A 21,565-nucleotide genomic window follows, 5' to 3' on the forward strand; every position below is an offset into this window, starting at 1 on the left:
AGAGGTGATGCAACACAGTGGTAAACATGCCCCTGTCACAACTTTTTTTGAAACATGTTGCTGGCATCAAATTCAAAAATGGCATGTATTTTTCCAAAAACAATAACATTTCTCAGTTTCAATATTTGATATGTTGTCTTTGTACTATTTGCACTTAAATATATGGATAAATGATATGCACATCACTGCATTCTGTTTTTATTAGCATTTTCTGGAAACAAGGATCACATATTTTTCTTTTTTCAGAATCTATTAATTTTCTTAAAATCGTCTTTGAAGACAAATAATTATATGCTTTAAGAAGTGTTAATAGACTTCATAGACTTTAAGAAGTGTTAATAGACTTTATAGACTTTAAGAAGATATAATAGACTTCATAGACTTTAAAGCTTGTGATAATGCTGAGATTTGATTTTGATTGGTCATACCATCTGGGATGTTATTATTATTTATTAATCAAGGTCAATGTGTAATTATTTTAAAGACTAAGAGCTTAATAGGTATTGCAAATAATTATGTATGAAGAAAAACCTTGCTGTTGTTAATGCCCTTACACCCAGTTTGGCAAGACACTGTGTCATTTATTGGAAATGTTCAGTACCATTTTAATTTCAAAATTAAGATGTCTAGAATATCATCCCATGTTTTAGGTTGCTTTTCACACACTCCATCAATAAATCAGCCTAATATAACAGGAGTTACCAGACCATCTCTAAATCAACCTAACCTTAACATAAATACCACTTTTCTGTCAGTAATCTTACAAGTATTTTGATACAAAATAAATTGGACTTCAGGACAGTGAAATGTAAATGACAAAAAAAAAGTAGATTAAATATATTTCAAATGTAACAGAAATGTTGCTCAAAATAGCTAGCAAATGTCAACGATAGCTAGCAATGCAAACTTTGCTCACAACAAGCTCTTATCAATTTGTAAATCACAGGGAATTAAGAATGCTGTTATTTCTTTTGGAAAAAGAAAGTAGATGTTGTCTTTATTCATTGTTTCATAATGTGTGAAGGTGTTGGAATCATGAGGGAATTAAGTCAAACTCAGAATGCAGCTTATCTGTAGACACACTTTCCCTATACCTCAATTTCTTATTTTTTCACCCAAAATGAATATGACTCAAACAACTTTATCTTAAATCCAGGGTCAGAATATGCATAAACAAGGTGCGTACTATTTAAAATAAAATAACATTTTGGTGCACGGCTATGTGTATCCGCTTGCTACTCCCACCAACAGCCAGCTAGCAGGAAATGACTGGAGGCAAGGTCAAATGTATGCCAGTGTTTAAGTGATTCTGCTTCCTCCTGCTCAGTGGGACTTCTCAGGAAGACTTCCCTAAACCAGTGGGAAGGCAAACATTCTACTTCAGGGGAAGAACTCAGCTCTTAACTACAGTAGCCGGGGGCAGTGTAGGGAGTCACAAGCACAGAGAAAGGCTTGCATTGGAAAGAATGTGTTGCCAAGATGCTGCGCAGGTAATGTATTATAAATTAATTAAAAACCTTAATATTTCAAGTCTGTTTACGACGATACCCCCCCCCCCCCCCAGTTTAAAGTAGACAGATTTCACAAAATGTATTAATGCAGCGTATAACACGTTTCATGAAATATTGCCCATTTGGCAATTACCCTTGCTGGAGAGGAAAGGAGGAGGAATGATAAAGAAATGAGAGAGGCGGAGAGGAGGTTGGGGAACAAGATGGGAAAAAAGTATCTGGATAAAATGCTGGGGAGTTAGAGGGAGAAAGGGAGCAGGAGGTTTGACAGGGAATAGCATTGCTCCTCCCTTGGGAGGAAGTGACAAGGAGAGGGTGTGGAAGCATGTGAAATCCTCCGTGTTCATCCTGTTTCCCAGCAACAGTGCCACCAAGCTCATTACACTTTCAAATGCTGCTGCTGATTCCCCTTCAGCCGTGACAAGCCGTCTTGTTTCCTGCCTGATTATTGACCCCTGCTTGTGACCCCCGTGTCACATCGACGGTACACTCCCCTGCCCAGCTGTCATCTGCTCTGGCATGCAAGCTGTTCGATAATGTTTCATCCTCAACTAGAAGACAGCTGGCCAGGGGGAATAGTTCTGAGTGGTCCGGTCTGGTCTTGCCTTGTGGGCTGTGGTGGTCAGTTTCCGCCAGTAAGAAGAACCGAATGTGTCGTCGTCCCTCAAGTGAGTGTCATGCAGTACTTTACATTAGCTCTACGATTTAAGGTGAGAATAAGGAAAGGGGAATTGATAGTTCAATTTCACACAGTGCAGAGCAGTCCTCCACGCCCCATAAACAAGCACCGAGATCAATGAATCAATCCGCCATAAATTGGTGCTTAGCTCGTTCTCCTGCTAACCCTATCTCTATACACGGCCCTAACCCTAGTTTTATTTTCACCTCCCAGCTCAAGCCTGACCCTACAGTCGTCTGAGCCACCAGCCTGGCAGCAGAGCCACCTTCCTGGGGATCCCGTGCAGTCATGTAGCCACGGGAACCACATGGAGCTCCAACACATTCTCCCTAAGGTCTCTTTAACGTGGGTCATGGAAGGCCCAAATGGTTATGTTTTTACTTCTACCTGGTAGTTAATTAGACTTGCCTGGTGTGCCCGGTGGTTTTCATTCCCCCCGGGCCGAAGTTGAATAGCCCTGCCCTAAACCCGGCTTACCTTCAATGTCCCTTAACTCTATTCCTGACCCCAAATATACCCGCCGACGAACAACCCCCCACCCCGGAATTTCCAATTTAGTGCCTTTAACTGCCTTTATCTCATTAGCTTAGTATCACTCTTGGGCCAAATATAACTAAATGTTTTAGAGTTGGTATTATTTCTGTAAATGATGGATGTGCGTGAATCTTCCTCTCCATCATGCAGGCAGAACGGCTTGTCTTCACAACCTCTGCCCCCCTCCCCCATAGGTCTGTAGAAGGGCAAGGTGGGTGGATGGTGGGTTGTGGATGGTACAGCTCAATTCAGGGCTCCTGCAGCTGCCTTTAGCGGCTCAGTAATGTACGAATGCAGTTAATCATGGAGACAGGACGCCATGCCCCGGAGCATCGCACGGAACACTGACCTCATGTGAATGTTCACAACTGGGCTGTGTGGAAGGACCAGGCCATGGCAATGAGGTTTTCCTGCAAAAGGTCACAGACTACTTTTTACATTGTAGTTAGTGATTTGGTCGTTTAAAAGCCTGATTTCACAGTGACCACTTCTCACAGGGACTGAGCCTCAATCAACACTGGGTTCCAGCATTCTTTCTCTTTTTTATGCCATGGCCTGCGCACTCTGATTATGTAAGAATGATTTTTCTTTACCGGGAGCTACATATGGAATTGTATTCAACATATTGTTGAGAGGTCACCGTGTGGTAATCTTGTGAATTACAGGGTTAATTCAAATGTTGGATTTGTTTAATGCAAGTCAATTAATTATTAATAATGGATTTTAATTGTTAAATAGAGTAAATGCTTGTAATAGCAATCTGATGACATTGCCCCAAGCAGTACAAGAGGGTACCTAAAACTTTTTAATCAAAACATGGAATTCTGTATGACCTACCACCCAATGAAGTAGCTCTTGAAACACCCAAACTCAAATTCTGTTAAGTGAAAGCAATGGAAACACAACGTGGATGTGCTCATAGCCAAATCACAGGTTATCACATACAACAAGGTTCTTGTGTTAGGACAGCTACAATGAAAATAACCCACAAACAACATTGAATTTGCCTGTCTGGTACACAATCTCACAGTCTCATTGGTCCCCATCTGGTCCTCAGCGAGAGGTGATGTTGGGTTTCTAGGTGTCATCTTGATATGTTTTCATAACACATCATGAGGACGATGTCCAAGAGTCAGACGGGCTACCAGACATCTACAGGAACATACTGCATGCATTTCAGATCCATCCCATTTCATCATCCCAACCACCCCTGCTGTGTCACACCATTCCATTTACCTCACAGAAATTGGTCCAAATCAGCAGCCATCTCCTTGGCTACCTACTGTAGCATTGACTGTTGTAGTTGGGAGTGATATTTGGCTTTCTGCAACTCTCACACCTTTGTTTTTAAGCTGAATACTTTGACACTTGCTGTGACAGACTGAGGGCAGACAGAGGGAACAGAAATTGAGGGTAAAAACACACTTCGAGTGGATCTGTGTTACTTTGGTGGTGTTATCTTTCATGGAAGCTGATACGGTGCGCTGATTGGTGGAAAAACCTCCACTCCTCTGTTGACATTGAAGTAGTGATGTAAAAATACTCCAACACAGCTTGCCTATGCAAACTAAGAGATGAAACCCATAAAAACGTTAATCCCATTTTTTTCCTACATTTCTGGCGGGTGTTCTGATGTGTCACACTTGCCCTCTGAACCAACAGTACCTGGCAGGTAGGGCGTAATGCTCACTGAAACTGTACAGGCTGTCTTTGTATGCTTCTTCGCTGGCATTGCGGCGACGGGCAGAAAGCTTCTGTCGTCAGTTCCCTGTCACTCTGTCTCTATACTCTTGTTTCTTCTTGTATCAGCAGCAACCAGAGAGCTTACGGTTCCTCACGGCAGCTTGTGCAGCCTCAGGCTAAGTTCAACCCAACACCAGTCCACCTTTCTTGTCAGCTCAGGTTTTCGTGCACTACTTTCCCCTCTTGGCTAGGGATTTTTGTTTTTACATACTTCACCATGGGGTGGAGAAAGTTTTGCGGTTATTAAGCACATTTCCTGCAATTCTAGACACTTTTTAATGGGGTGGACATTTTTAAGGAAATTTCCAATGATTGTATTTTGCGTTTTATATATGTTCAGGGCCCTTGATAGCATGCCTTGCATGTCCAAAACGTCATATGATGACGATTAGAAACAACAGTAGAGTTGTTTGCAGTATAACCTGTCAGTGTAATTTGTTAACTTACGTTATCTTTATCAATAGTGTTGAACTGAAGATTATACACACATATTTTCAAATATGGAACACAGACAACTTTCCAGGGGCTGTGGTGCACGTTCTTTTTCACATGACTCCATCTAAGTCATTTTCTAAGTATTTCTTCAGATGAGTTTATAGTGACAATAAGATATCAGAGGGCAGACTTTTCAGATGGGCAAGGACCCTGCCAATCCTAAACTGGTTGGTCTTAGCCCTCTGTGTTCCACGAGGTGAAGAGTTGTCAGTCTTCCATAATGTGTTCCAATAAAAATGCATGGATGGGCAGAGGGCTTAATGAGCAGTTCCTCCACCCAGTGTCCAGCACCCAGTGGTCAGGGAAGTGGAAAGCAGGATGGAGACTGAAGTATTATCATTCAAATTGTATTCATCAGGCTGAGTGTTTTCCTAAGCCATGCTAAGCCATAGCCGTGCTTCAAACTGGGGTCGTTTCTGGTCTATTACATCAGGCTGTCGGACTGTGGCATGAGTGAGATGATGAGCCGATTGTAAAACCTTCCTACATAACCTATATAATATAGATTATAACCACACACAATTGAACAAGAAATTCAAAAACACTCCCGTGTGCCAGCGGCCTATGAATGAACCATCCCACCCCAATGAAAGATGGACCAGCCCCTCTGGCATTTGCCAGAACAGCACGAAGGCCAATTCGCTCGTCACTATGTGAGTCAAATTACAATTCCAAGCAAGTCAGTTGATTCTACTGGCCTGATTGACAGGGGAGTTGCCTTTAAGGCCAGTGAACTCAGGTTCAGTTCATTGCCCTGCTGTTTGCTATATTGGTGTCAGAAGTGGGATGGTGGCTCTGATGGCCTGAGCTCACCGTTCAGAAGGGCAGGGTTCCAAACAAGTTACATGAGCTGCGTTTTCACTAAGCGGGTTAACACTATTCTGTTCTCTCAGAGTCGAGGTCTTAAAAAAGATTTGCTTAAAGCCAAGTCTTATTCTTAAAATAGGTCTTAATATCTTAAAATCCCTATCATTGAAGTTGACTGCATGTCTAAAAACATTTTGTAGTTTGTTTCACATGTCAAAATCTCAATACTGAGAAAAGGTATCAAGGTAAGATCAAAGGACAGACAGTGTTAAAACAGGTTTAATTGTCTTGTTCACTCAGTGTTGGCACGGATGTTTATATTGAAATACACATTTTAAGAGCTTCAGTCCTAAGATAATATCACCTACTGATACTTAGATTTTTGCAGTGCAGGCATCCAACCTATCCCAAGCCACACCGTACTACCTAACTTGGACAGTACTGAGCCAATTAACAACACCCTCTACAAGAGTCCCAGGCACTATAGATATGCCCCGAGTGACACTCTGGACTGACGAGCAATGACTTAGACCAATGCACCATTCGGCACCCTAAATGCGCTACCACAAACAGTTTCAGAACTACTGTAGAACAAGTTTTAGTCATTCCTTGTACTATTAGTTAACATGGACCACCCGAGAACCTCCCGAGGACCACCTGCTGGACCACCCCAGGATCACCCAAGGACCACCAGAGGCCCACCCCAGGACTACCAGGATCACCCCAGGATCACCGGAGGACCACCCCAGGATCACCCCAGGATCACCTGTGGAACACCCCAGGATCACCCCAGGACCACCCAGGATTACCCGAAGACCACCCCAGGATCACCCGAAGACCACCCCAGGATCACCCGTGGAACACCCCGGAATCACCCAAGGACCACCCCAGGATCACCCCGGATCATCCGAGGACCACCCCAGGATCACCCGAGGACCAATCCAGGATCACCCGAGGCCACAGACACTAAGGATGTCCTACCTGACATCACTATTACATTTAGGAGACACACTTATCCAGAGCGAATAACAGTAGTGAGTCTACATTTTTATATCTGTGCGAAACAAACCCACAACCTTGGTATTGCAGGTGTGCCACGCTCTTATTAAGCAAGCTACACAGAACCATTATCCTGCAATTAGATGCCCAAGGGTATAGTTCCATTCACTTCTTTTTCCATTCACCTTTATTTGTAGGCACAGCAAGGGTGGCACTGTCAACCAAACCAATAATTTGCTGGGACCCCTGAAGCTGGCAAACAGTCAATACTGCTTTCCTTAAAAGCCCATCCCATACATATGATAATGATTAGAAATAAATGTTCCAATGTGCCCCTTCTTCCACTGAACATTGGTCTGTGAACATTTGTTTTTGCATGGTAAAAAGTCTGCTAATTGAGTGGCTTGCATAATGGCTCTTCCATATCATTTCAAAGTCAGAGCAGAGGGACTGAGTGATCCACTGTTTCTGTGTCTCAGTGTATCATTTTCTCATTGTTGCTGATCGCTGTGTTGGTAAACATTGTAACAGGCTGGCTGATTAGTAATTAAAATGTTTACATGGGAAATAGGTAGAGGCAGAGCAACGAAGCCAAACGTGAGACTGAAGCCTACACACACACACACACACCCACACACACACCTGGCTGTGCAAGACAAATGGCTCCATGGCTGATGTCTTTTTAACTATGTGCTCGGCTTGCAAAAGATGGGGAGAAAGAGCGATGCATGAAATCTACAAGCCAATAGGGTCGGTTTTTAAGTTTAATACTATTTGTCACAGATGAACATCGATTGCTTCAGTAACACTTGTAGGAAAACATCTCATTAAGGTCTGTATTCTAAGAATGGTTAAGGTCACTGCTATATTCATCTGATTCATGGAACCACAATATTTATTTTGACTGATTGTCAAATTAAGATCTATAGTCACCCTCCCGGTCCTACAGTGCAGATTTGGAGAGGGCTTGGAAGCGTCGGATTCTGAAGGGGGAGAGGTCGTAGGAGGGAACCTCTCCCTGGCTCAGTTCACACAGCAGCTTTCCCACGATTGGGCCAAACTTGAAACCGTGACCTGTGGGTGGGATAACCAATCACAGTGAGTGACAACCAATCACAGTGAGAGACCTGGAAGGGATACCGAATCACAGTGAATGATCTGGGGGGGGTGAGGCATCACACTAAGAGGCTGCATCACTGAAGCACCCTTGTATCGGACACATACAGCACCAGTTTGGACACACTCATTTCACTTGAATGTCCAAACTTCTGACTGGTACTGTAAATACAGTGTACTACATAGGGCGTTATATAGGACATATGAAATGGCAACATGTCAGATTTGACTACATACCATTATGTGTTGAGATATATAACCAGCCCCATGTGGGACAACACAGTGGGCCTCTATGAATAGCTTGTGTGCCTGGCCCGCTGAGTCAGATGGCCTGTTTGAGCCCTGCATGAGTGAGCATATAAAGGAGGACAGGCGCTACTGCCCTGGCTGTCACAAGGCATCTATTTGTCCCTCCTTTCTGTGACAAGCCGTCGGCCAAGAAGCGAGATGAGGAAACGGAAGCTCCACTCAGGAGAGGTGCATTTTCCCTGTTGCTAGGTGTCTAAGAGAAGAAACGAATGCCCACAGAGTTCTGCCTGAAAAAGGTCAAAGGTCTTGGAGCACCTGCCGATCCAGCCTGGCTTTGAAGTCATAAAATCATGAACACTATGTCCGAGGCTAGGTCGAAGGCCAATCTGACAGTTCGGCGCGTACATTTTCGACGGCTGGCCCAAACCCACTGGGTGACTTTGTAACCATGGTAACACCCAGGACGTGTGCCCATGGCTTTAATAACCAATACAAGTGGAGGGGGAAGAGGGAACTAACCAAACAAATTATCATAAAATGGTTTGGGGGATCTCCTACAGGCGCAGAAAAGGGGATAATAAGGTCATGTTTAAAAATGGATGAGGTTCCCCTTTAATTTCTACCTGCCCTTGTATTAATAATATGGCTTCAGATGGCTTCCTCTAACCCATGGAGGTTAGAGAAAACCATTTGAAAATATCTCTAATATCCAGTAGAACTCCAACTCACCAGCCCACTGCACTGTGTGCCAGCCAGGTCCTTTAAAAGCTATTACAAGTGAAAATTAATTACAATTATAATTACTGTAGGAGGAAGGCAATCAGAACAGATGGAACAGGAGCCAAAAGACCCGAGCTGTCTGCCGTTTGGGGCATGTGGAGTAGACTTCCAGAGAGAGAGAGAGAGAGAGAGAAAGCAACAGAGAGAGAGAAAGCAGACAGAGAGGACGCTTGGCCCTTGAGACCATCTCATTGATGTTAATTAGGGAATAAAACAGGTCTGGACCCAAAGTTCAACTCTGTGGCTTCAACGGCTCATTAAAAGTTGGGTGACTTTTCCCTCGGTAAGACACAGCTGTAGCAGGGAGACCTGTGGTCTGTCCAGAGGTTCCATGGCTCTGTGATGTTCTGCCACAGAGGACCTGACAGTGTGCTGGATCTCAGTGGTGGACACCTTTTTAAAAGTCATTCACTTTGTGCGTGTGATCCTCCACACATACCCACTAACATGTGTGTGTTGTTGTGACACCTTGGAGGCCGTTATGCTGTGATGTTGGACCCTGGGACATGAAAGAGTGTAGGACATTTGTTACGCTCGGCACCTGAGAAGCCTGCTCCGATGACGATGTTAGGGTGGGTGGGATGGTGGTCCAGGACAAAATGGCTGTCCGGAGTCACCTGCAAAAAGAAATGTTGAAAGATAAAGAGACGGAAAAGGGGAGGGGATTAAGGTGAAATGTGGTAATAGGATAGTGATGACAAGGAGAATGGATTGAGGGAACCAGCATATATATAGAAATGTGTATATATACTTTGTCAGAGAAAATGACAAACCGCCCTCTGTTTGGGGCTAGGATATGACACCATGTACTGTGCTGTAATACCTGTATTGTACCTGTAAGGCTGTTCTGACTACAGGGAGGAGTGACATGTGTTTTCCAATTATATTCACTGTCTGGGATGTCCATTACTGTTTAAATCCCACAGGTAATGGAGCTATTCAGCATGTGATATGACTGGCATGGTAAGCAGGAGACAGGTCATATCCAACTTCAGAATCACCCTCATCCAATTTCTATTTTGTACATCTCCTTAGTGGGAAGATCAAAAATTGAAATGAGATTATAAATAATTTAGCAGAACTGTAAGAATTACTGTATACTGATTCAAAGTAAAGTGCTTTAGTGGGTCTCTATCTACGGTCAATCTATGGTCTCTATGGTTAATGTGTGACTGAGCGTGCAAAACAAAAAGGTCAGCAGAAAGGTAAACATTGTATTTCTACACACTGTGTATACCGTGTGTAGATGTAAGAGTAATAAAACTCACTATGAACATGTAGATGTGACTGTATTACTACTCACTATGAACATGTAGATGTGACTGTATTAATACTCACTATGAACATGTAGATGTGACTGTATTAATACTCACTACGAACGTGTAGATGTGACTGTATTACTACTCACTATGAACATGTAGATGTGACTGTATTAATACTCACTACGAACGTGTAGATGTGACTGTATTAATACTCACTACGAACGTGTAGGTGTGACTGTATTAATACTCACTGTGTAAATGCAGATGTGACTGTATTAATACTCACTATGAATGTGTAGATGTGACTGTATTCATACTCACTATGAACATGTAGATGTGACTGTATTAATTCTCACTATGAACGTGTAGATGTGATCGTATTAATACTCACTATGAACGTGTAGATGTGATTGTATTAATACTCACTATGAACGTGTAGATGTGATCGTACTAATACTCAATATGAACATGTAGATGTGACCGTATAAATACTCACTGTGAACGTGTAGATGTGACTATATTAATACTTACTATGAACATGTAGATGTAATTGTATTAATACTCACTATGAACATGTAGATGTAATTGTATTAATACTCACTATGAACATGTAGATGTGATTGTATTAATACTCACTATGAACGTGTAGATGTGATCGTACTAATACTCAATATGAACATGTAGATGTGACCGTATAAATACTCACTGTGAACGTGTAGATGTGACTATATTAATACTTACTATGAACATGTAGATGTAATTGTATTAATACTCACTATGAACATGTAGATGTAATTGTATTAATACTCACTATGAACATGCAGGTGTAATTGTATTAATACTCACTATGAACATGTAGATGTAATCATATTAATACTCACTATGAACATGTAGATGTAATCGTATTAATACTCACTATGAACATGTAGATGTGACTGTATTAATACTCACTATGAACATGTAGATGTGACTGTATTAATACTCACTATGACCATGTAGATGTGACTGTATTAATACTCACTATGAACATGTAGATGTGACTGTATTAATGCTCACTATGAACATGTAGATGTGACTGTATTAATACTCACTATGAACATGTAGATGTGACTGTATTAATACTCACTATGAACATGTAGATGTGACTGTATTAATACTCACTATGAACATGTAGATGTGACTGTATTAATGCTCACTGTGTACATGCAGCTCTCCACTATGGCAGGGATGGGAACCAGGCCAGGGAAGCAGCTGGTGATGTAGCGCTGCAGGATGTCGATATCCCCCCTGTCCGTCTGTCTGTCCCTCTCGTCAGGGTCTGTCTCAGGGCCTGAGTGGTAGCAAATCTTCAAATACAACATCAGACTGTATTGAAGAACGATTCGGAGGACTCTTAGAATAATTGATTGTACTGAGAACAGTACAGAGCCTATACAAGGCAGGTTCGATGATGCGGCCAAATGTAGGTTTTATTTTGAAAGGTAATTAATATGCTTTAGACTGAGCCGGCATTAGCCATCTATCTACAGTACATGGGTTACAATGAACTATTGACTGCATCCCAGTGAGTAATGTGATGTGGCACAGCCCATCTGGCCCTCTTCTTTGTATGCATGTTGTGCTGCTATTACTCTCCCAACTCCCACTGGGTCCCCATCACGTCTACAATGGACATGGAATAGAAAATGGAAGCACCGTAAATATTATCCATGATTATGTCTTTGGAAGTGATGGAGGCAGACCAACCCCCACATCTAGTCCAATCATGAGACTAAGAAGCAGTGTACTGGAGTTGGTTTGGTCAAGATGGAACTGAGCCCACCTTCATCAGGCCTGGGTACTCATTGGAAGGGAGGCCGTAGATGTCATGCTTGGCCTCCTCTGACTCCAGCTGGATGAAGCAGGGGAAGCGGTTCTGGACGTTGTAGAAGCCAGGGACCTTTTCCTTCCAGTAGCATACATTAATCTTTAACACCTAGTTAATCAGGACAGCATGCAGACAGGAAAACCGACAGGAAGACAGACAGACAGGAAGTCAGACAGCATTACAACAGTCTAGGGGCCTCGGGGCCCAGCCATAGGCCTTTATGGAAATGATTCCCGGTTTTCATTAGGAGTTTGATTTGAGAAGATCCTTGCACTTCTGAGGAGGTTTCCGTCTCCGCTCCACGCACTCCTACCCCCTCCCTCCAATCCTCAGGCCAATTCTTGTTACCCATTACCATCTTTGTATCTAATCTAACCGCAATTACAAAAGTAGCGGCAGTGAGAATATGGATTTAATGAAATGCATACACACTCGCACAAATCACATCTTCCCTGCGCTCAGTAATAAGGTTACAATGTTCGCTAGCTTTTAGTTTAATGAACTAACAGGCAGCCGTCTTCTTCTGGGGACCATAAAAATTGAGCAGACTACGAGAGAGTGAGAGGGGGCAAGCTCATACCTCATGCTTTCTCTACGTGCTCACTCAGGCGTGGTTTCCCCGGGCTCCTCTCGCTATCCTGAATAATGCAATTCCAATACTAACACAAATTCTTGACTTAAGCCCAGTGTTTTTTCATCACCTTTTCTTTTGGGTGGCTGACCATCGCAAGGTTGCTTGGCTGACTCTGTCCCCGACACACTGGGTAAAAGATACAGCAGCCTGGGAATTAGTTGGTTTCTGTTTATTCCTCATGAAAGGGCGAGTGTTCCACCAACACTGGGCTGCATATTCTCCCTTTTGGATTGCTGTGAACCAATCAGAGCTATGGCGAGTCGTTGCTCGCTGCTTGTAGCCTGGGGGAAGGAGGCTATATTTAGGGAGATTCTACTTGTTTTCGACCTGGGGTTGGTCAAGATGTGTACCATTATCCACCCAAAAATAATGAACTTGATGGGGTGTGGGTTTTATGTTTGGGTGCTGGGGTACAGCTTTGAATCCTTTTTGTTTCAAATCATAACACATTTTTGGTGTGGTCAAATGCACCCTGTGTAAAGCTTGGTTGAGAGCGATACTCTCTATTTGTGTGAGTACCTTGTATGCCAGCTCCTGACACTCCCTCAATTCACTCCCTGTCCATGACAATATTACAGATTTGCACTGAAAAATCCACCCAGGGAGGAGCAAGGTGGGGCTAATGTGAATTCCCTTTCTTTTCAGGCTTCAGAACGACGCTCACTTCTTATTTCTTAATGAAATATATGTAGACTACCATAGCTCGCTTAGTGTGACGGCAGTGAACTGCATTCAACTGGAGTACAGTGGGCTTTGAGCTCCTGTCCGGGCACTTCGACAAGTAGCTTGCCTGCAGTGGTAGCTGTAGCCCTGTGTGGGACAGCAGGGTGTTGGCCCAGGGTCCAGCTCTGATCACCAAGCTCTTTGCTCTGTACACTCAACGTGATGTCAATCACCTTCAGTCCATCCTGGATCACGCCTCCCAGCTTCTGGAACTGTTCCTGGTAGCAAAGATAGAGAACGTCCACTGTAGTGTTACACGAGGGGTGTTCATACTAAAGTAAACCAAACAAACATGGGCGAAAAGTTGGAACTGAAGGGGTTTACTCCAGACATACAGTGTACCTACTTAACTGAAGTGCAACTGAAATCGCCCATCTGCATCGCAGGCAGAACAAACTTTGAACTACTACTCAACAATGGGTTAGTTAAAGTTTAATAGGCAATGGAAAGTGAATGCCTAGGCAGGTATTGGAGATCCAGCCAAGGGGCAGAGCAGCTGGAACCTGAAAAAAAATATGTCATAATATCTACTAGACTAAAGGGCACGTTAGACCTGCGAGCCTTTGTGAGATAGAGCTTATCGGCTGGCATGTGAAACTTATTGCCCAAAATGGTTGAATGTTCTAGAAGTCTCAGAATGATGCAGTAAAAGACTAAGCAGAAGTAGCCTGTCTCTGCTAACTAAAGGAGCAACAGGGTGGCCTGATTAAGAGCATTAGGCCAGTAAACAAAAGTTGCTGGCTCTAAACCCCTGAGTTGACAAGGGACAGAACGCTGTTGTTCCGTCCCTGAGCAAGACAGTTAACCCTCCCAGGTCATTGTTGTAAATAATAATCTGCAACAAAAAGAAAGTATTGCATTGTGCAGCTATGTCTGACAGAAAGCCAAGCTGGGTCTCCAGTCGATAACATTCTTCTGATGAAGGGGATCCAGTTTAGAGTTATTAAATTGAGTGATTTCTCAAAGACCTTAGCTTTGTTAGCACAGAATCACACTGTAAACTCCTACAGAGTGGAACCGCCCCCAGAAAACATCAAGGAGAAATGATAACAAGCCTGATCAATACAGGCAGACTGTTAGACAGAACATTGATGGGGGTTTTTGAAATTTGACATTCAGAAAATTCATGGTGGTAATTTTGGCAGCTTTAGAGTCATCTAAAACAACCAATGATACAACCAAAGCATACTTTATGCTTGATCTGCAATCCACACAAAAGAGAGGAAACATTTGTTCAATCAATACTATACAAGACAGGATCCTTGTTCCGATGTAATTAATTAGTAACATAAAAGTGTTTGAGTTGGTGTTCTCATCTTAACCTAATGGCAATGCTTTGTTTCTCCAAGTCTGGATAAACACAAAGCTGTTCTATAAAATGTCCCTTTGTACAGTAGATTGTTGTCATTGTTGAAATGTAAGACAACACTGGACTATTACTCTGTCTACATAGACATATAAATGATGGCAAGCTATGGGAGCTGCAGTATGTACTTAAGGCCTGAACATGTATGCATAACTGTATGGTACGGGACCTCTTAGCGGTTCACACGTAAACCCCAATGAATACCTTTTAAAACATGTTTCAAAATAAACAGCCAGTGGTGTTGAATGCCTCATGAAGGCCGGTCTAAGTGTGTTGGTCTGTCTCTCTCAAGCCATATACAGTATTCCCAAATTGTGAACAGAAGCCATCATGTATATCCTAATGAGTGTTCAATACGTGATGGTTAATTACAGAGATGTTGATAAGCCCTAATTAATAATCAATAGTCAGACACCCATCGGGGTAATGTAAAAGGATAACAGAACAGCACTAAAGGAAAAGAGAAGCTATTCATTCTGAGGTCATTATTGAACACTGAGGCAATGTGAGTTAATCAACACCGACATCTGGTACACATCAAGTCAAAATGGCATCCTTTAGGATGCCTACTGTACCAATAGACTCTTACCTGAACAGTCCTGAGTGTGCGGTCAGCGTACAACACCCCAGCGGTCATGTCCACCAGGGCTCCGTGTCCTTGGGACAGGTTTACATTAGGGATGTGTTGGCTGAACTCCTCCCTCTGCAGGGTCACTATGGGAAGCTTGTTCCTCTCGAGCGTGGACTTGATAGCAGGGTAAGCTAGCCCCCGCTCCGGACCCATCACTAGAAGACCTGTACGTCTGGGAGAAGGGGGCATTAGACGTCTGGGCTCATTGTCTGGTTGGTAAGCCCATCCACGGCCACAATCTCCGGGTGCTCAGTGGAATTCATTATGCCATCGAACTTAACGGGAGCCCCTGGAACACTAGGGTTGTTGTTACAGTGTGGGGGTGGCTTTGGGACAGGTCCATGGATGTCTCAGAGTGGTCCTGCCAAAGCCCAGACTTGAACGGTTCAAACATTTCTGGAGTGATCTGAAAATGGCTGTTTAGCAATGTTCCCCATCCAATCTGACAGAGCTTAAGAGATTCTGCAGGAAAGGAATGGGAAACTACCCAATTACAGGTGTGCCAACCTTGTAGAATCATACCCAAGAAGAATGAATGCCAAAGTACAGAGTAAAGGAGTCTGAATGTTTATGTAAATGTGATATTTGTTTATATATATATATATATATATATATATATACATACACACACACTTAGCCATTCAAGTGGAAAGTGTGTGAAAGTGTGTCCAAATATTGACTGGTGCTGTTTAAATGTATATATATATATATTTGCAAAAATGTCTGCTTGGTCATTTTGGAGTATTTTGCGTAGATTGATTAGGGAAATACATATATATTGCCTGAAATCTGTTTTGATTATTGTATAGGAATTTTTTTTTTTTTCTCAAAAAATAAATAAAATATCTCACAAAAGTGAGTACACCCCTCACATTTTTGTAAATATTTGAGTATGACTTTTCATGTGACAATGAAGAAATTACACATTGCTACAATGTAAAGTAGTGAGTGTACAGCTTGTTTATCAGTGTAAATTTGTCCCCTCAAAATAACTCAACACACAGCCATTAATGTTTTAACCACTTGCAACAAAACTGAGTACACCCCTAAGTGAAAATGTTCAAATTGGGCCCAATTAGCAATTTTCCCTCCCTGGTGTCATGTGACTCGTTAGTGTTACAAGGTCTCAGGTGTGAATGGGGAGCAGGTGTGTTAAATTTGGTGTCATCGCTCTCACACTCTCTCTGAGAGAGTTTTGGCCCACTCCTCCATACAAACCTCCTCCAGATTCTTCAGGTTTCAGGGCTGTCGCTGGGCAATACGGACTTTCAGCTCCCTCCAAAGATTTTCTATTGGGTTCAGGTCTGGAGACTGGCTAGGCAACTCCAGGACCTTGAGATGCTTCTTACGGAGCCACTCCTTAGTTGCCTGGCTGTGTGATTCGGGTAGTTGTCATGCTGGAAGACCCAGCCACGACCCATCTTCAATGCTCTTACTGAGGGAAGGAGGTTGCTGGCCAAGATCTCGCGATACATGGCCCCATCCATCCTCCCCTCAATACGGTGCAGTCGTCCTGTCCCCTTTGCAGAAACGCATCCCCAAAGAATGATGTTTCTACCTCCATGCTTCACGGTTGGGATGGTGTTCTTGGGGTTGTACTCATCCTTCTTCTTCCTCCAAACACGGAGAGTGGAGTTTAGACCAAAAAGCTCTATTTTTGTCTCATCAGACCACATGACCTTCTCCCATTCCTCCTCTGGATCATCCAGATGTTCAATGGCAAACTTCAGACAGGCCTGGACATGCGCTGGCTTGTGCAGGGGGACCTTGCGTGCACTGCAGGATTTTAATCCATGACGGCATAGTGTGTTACTAATGGTTTTCTTTGAGACTGTGGTCCCAGCTCTCTTCAGGTCATTGACCAGGTCCTGCCGTGTAGTTCTGGGCTGATCCCTCACCTTCCTCATGATCACTGATGCCCCACGAGGTGAGATCTTGCATGGAGCCCCAGACCGAGGGAGATTGACCATCATCTTGAACTTCTTCCATTTTCTAATAATTGCGCCAACAGTTGTTGCCTTCTCACCAAGCTGCTTGCCTATTGTCCTGTAGCCCATCCCAGCCTTGTGCAGGTCTACAATTTTATCCCTGATGTCCTTACACAGCTCTCTGGTCTTGGCCATTGTGGAGAGGTTGGAGTCTGTTTGATTGAGTGTGTGGACAGGTGTCTTTTATACAGGTAACGACTTCAAACAGGTGCAGTTAATACAGGTAATGAGTGGAGAACAGGAGGGCTTCTTAAAGAAAAACAGGTCTGTGGGAGCCAGAATTCTTACTAGTTGCTAGGTGATCAAATACTTATGTCATGCAATAAAATGCTAATTCATTATTTAAAAGTCATACAATGTGATTTTCTGGATTTTTGTTTTAGATTCCGTCTCTCACAGTTGAAGTGTACCTATGATAAAAATTACAGACTTATACGTGCTTTGTAAGTTGGAAAACCTGCAAAATCGTCAGTCTATCAAATACTTGTTTTCCCCACTGTATGTTCGCTTTGCAGGCTAATGGCCTTAAGCTCATCGGGTTCTACATTGAAAGAACACAGCAAGACATTTCAATCAATCAACAGCTTGACACACATGTAGGTCTACTGTAAGTACGGTCCTCAATGACCACCTACTGTGTAATGAAGGCAAGAGGACGAAGTAATCATTTGTGGTAAAATGGCAGCGTGCGGTAAATTACAGGGCCTCAGAGTGAAAGGTCATGAAACCCAGGAGGCCCTAATGCGGCAGTCTGGTGGACGGATGGCTAGCCTGCCCTTTGAAAATAGTGTCTTCAAACGGCCGCTCCAACATCTGTCAGTACATGTGATGCATGGGCCAACACCACCTAACAGCCTTACACATATATCACAGAATGTTATGAGTGTGTCTTGGTCTTCACATTAGATGTTTGTGGGTGTGTGAGAGAGTCTGTGAGTGAGAGAGCACATGTAAGAGACCTTGTGAGCATGTAAACCCAATGCATACCTCCATGCTGCTGCTGTCACACTGTGTGTTGACTGAGTGACACTGGTTTGTTGGCTGCATTGCATGTGACCACATTGCTATAATGCCACGTTAATACTGGCGCCAAACACTGGTGTTTACCAACATTTCCAAAAAAATCATTTTTATTTGAAGGAGAGGAAAAGTGATGACTATAAACCATTGGAAAGAAGGTTGGAGGCCAAGCTGACATCCACACAACAATACTGGCTGGAGTCCAAAAGCAATGTAGACAGCCCCTATGCCAGGAGTACTCAAGACTTACCCGACCAGAGCTGGAGCCTGAGGGTTTTCTGTTCAACCTCATCACTGATTGCACCCACCTCGTGTACCAGGTCTAAATAAGTCCCAGATCGGGGTTTGCAATTAAATAATGGAGATGAACTGGCTTTGAGGTCCATATTTTAATACCAAAGCCCTAAGCAATCGCCCTCACCAATTTCTCTAGAAGGGAATCGGCATCAAAGGGGGGTGCAGTTTTGACAGCCATGTGCTGGTCCAAATCGCAAAAGTTAGATTTAGCTTCAGGTAGATGGGTGAACCACTGCAGCAACATCTCAACTTGCAAGTATGCTCGGATGTAGCATAGCATAGCATCATCTTCCGCTTATCCGGGACCGGGTCGCGGGGGCAGCAGTCTAAGCAGGGATGCCCAGACTTCCCTCTCCCCAGACACTTCCTCCAGCTCTTCCGGGGGGACACAGAGGCGTTCCCAGGCGTTCCCCTCGGTATGCTCGGATGTGACGATAGAAACTATAACTTCGTGGCTTTGGGTCAAGGGGCTGTCTAATATGCTTTTGGAGTACAGCCACTGTATGTAAAGGAGAGGGAAGCCAAAGGATGCGTGGCTGCAGAGACAGAGATGGCAGAGGTCAAAGGTTTCAAGAGAGGACCCCTCAGAATCCTAGGTGACTGCTGGACACCCTTGCCATTTCCACACCTGATTCCATACCCTTGTTCTGTGCCTGGATATTAACCTAGAGAAGGCAGCGCAGGCTGCTATAAAATCGCAGGCCTGAAGTCCAAAGTTTAACAATGCTTTGCTTGATTCTTAGTTTTCCCAGTCCTTAATTGTTTCTATTTATACATTGTTTAGATCTTTGCATTGTTTGATATTCACTAAAATATGCACGTTGCACGTGTCTACAGCAGCCCCTTTGTTGTAGGGTGCTTACATTTCTTTTTAGGAATATTAACTTTCCATTTAAAGTTAACATGTAATTTGACATATGGGTTATTTCCACCCTATTAAAAAAGTAACGAGCGACGTTCTGATGTTCACTCATTTAATTAACATATAGCTATTGATATTCTTAAGGAGTAGGCCTATTGATTTTGTTTTGATGTTTGAGCCAAAAACACATTGCCCTATTTGAAACATTTATGCCAATCCTGAGCATACAGGTCAATATTATCAGCAACCATGCTATATTGTTCAAGAATCAATGGCTACACACTACCAGTCAAAGGTTTTAGAACACCCCCAGCTTTGCATTTTTTATTGAAATGTATGCAATAATAAATACGTCCAGTGAAATACCTGAAATGGAACAAATTGGTAAACTGCCAGATGTTTAAAAGAGTTTAGGTTACCAAAAACTGAAAGTTATAACATATATTTAATTTCCATTGTAGATAGAATGCCATGAGTGTGTTCGGCTGTTATGGCCGCAAAAGGTGGTTGCTGAGTCAAAAATGTAGATTACATTTTGTTAAACAAAACTGTGGCATAAATGGCCTGTAGACAGAGCGTTTTTGGTTATTGTCAGACCATCCCCAAAACCTATCCCTCGGGCTCAGAAGCGATAGCATTGCTCAAAAAGATTCACGCAGCTATATAGTCTGAACATTTCTCATTGTGCCTATGTTTTCACCCGCCCAAGGGCACAGATGGCCTGAGAGTGGGGACCGATCAGTCATCTGCCGTGGATGGCTGCTCTAAGAGATGAGATCTAGAGCTACTGTGTGCTTGGGAACATAACATGGGTGGCTAGGAGACTGGTGATTGATCCATCAGTCATATATATATATACATAATGAACCATTTGTTATGCAGCTGTCTGACACTGCCAACGAAACAGAGTATTCAAACTATGGCAATGGTTCATGGAAGTTTTAACTTTGATCCTGCTGTCGTATTTACAAGCACAAACCCTCCTCACTCGCGGGGATTAGACCTGGGGTTTATTGAGATTAAAATCCTTGTTCCACATTCTATGGCAGGCAGGGAGCTCTCTGGAGTGAGGCGGTGATGTGAGAGGTAATGACAAAGTCATCCATCTATAATAGCTTACACAGATTGAGTTGCTGCCCTAACACACTTTGGCAAAATGCACAGAAAGCATGCACAAATCTCAGTGTTCCACAATAAAGCTTTTATGTTCTATTAACACTGTTTCCCCCCATTCAGAAACCGAGCTTTTACGTTGGTGTATAACACTCACCTGTATAGCTTGACGTTGGCCTCTTTCTCCAGTTGAGACCAGAGCTGATAGCATTCTTCCATCATCTGTGTGTAGTAGTCTCGGTCATAGGCCTTGCGGATGACGCGTGTCTGGCCATGTGAGCTGCCACGAGAGTGGGGAAGGACAAACTAATGGAAAGACATTCAGAAAATGAGTTGCCGTTTTTGAGCAGAAGTGGAAACTTGAAATGCAGTGAAACTGAGAGTGTATCAGTTCAAAGTGCCAAATATGTTTACACTAAACAGAGAAACGTTATAGCGACAACACTGTAGTCCGCACATTGTAAATACAGCCTAGCCTACAAATTACAAATTTTTGGACGTCGATACAACAGTACAGCTGTTACTAAATACCATATGTCACAAACCTGTTCAAGTAGAATTGTTTTCTTGTTCTTTTTTGCAAGGTTATAAGCAGTGAAAGAGCCATGAACACCGGCTCCTATCACTATACAATCATAGTCTTGGGACATGGCTTGTAAAATGTGGCATTCACAGCGCACTGCGTTTTCTTCTAATTTGCCCCGCTTCAGTAGGTCTACTCTCGCACGCCCGGTCAAAGTTCTCTGTACGTTACGCAAATGATACACCCTTCAAATTGTCCTCCGCCTCCGTTCCTGTGAAATATGTCGCAGACGTTCAACAAACTGGATAACCGAGTTAAAAAATATATATTTTATGATGGATGAAAGTAAATGATCAATTACCGTAA

General features: G+C 43.1%; 1 protein-coding gene across 1 annotated transcript; it reads right to left on the minus strand.

Annotated features, from left to right (window-relative positions):
• Window positions 1–7,711: 7,711 nt before the first annotated feature.
• On the minus strand, window positions 7,712–21,562 carry pipox (pipecolic acid oxidase). Its single transcript, XM_010870897.4, is given in 9 exon segments — window positions 7,712–7,842; window positions 9,455–9,530; window positions 11,372–11,521; window positions 11,998–12,150; window positions 13,467–13,566; window positions 13,568–13,617; window positions 15,355–15,568; window positions 20,834–20,982; window positions 21,222–21,562. Coding segments are annotated over 9 exon segments (1,128 nt in total). The 5' UTR covers window positions 21,327–21,562.
• Between the last annotated feature and the right edge of the window lie 3 nt (window positions 21,563–21,565).

This window comes from Esox lucius, chromosome 1 (assembly GCF_011004845.1).
Source record: "Esox lucius isolate fEsoLuc1 chromosome 1, fEsoLuc1.pri, whole genome shotgun sequence".
Lineage (NCBI taxonomy): Eukaryota > Metazoa > Chordata > Actinopteri > Esociformes > Esocidae > Esox > Esox lucius.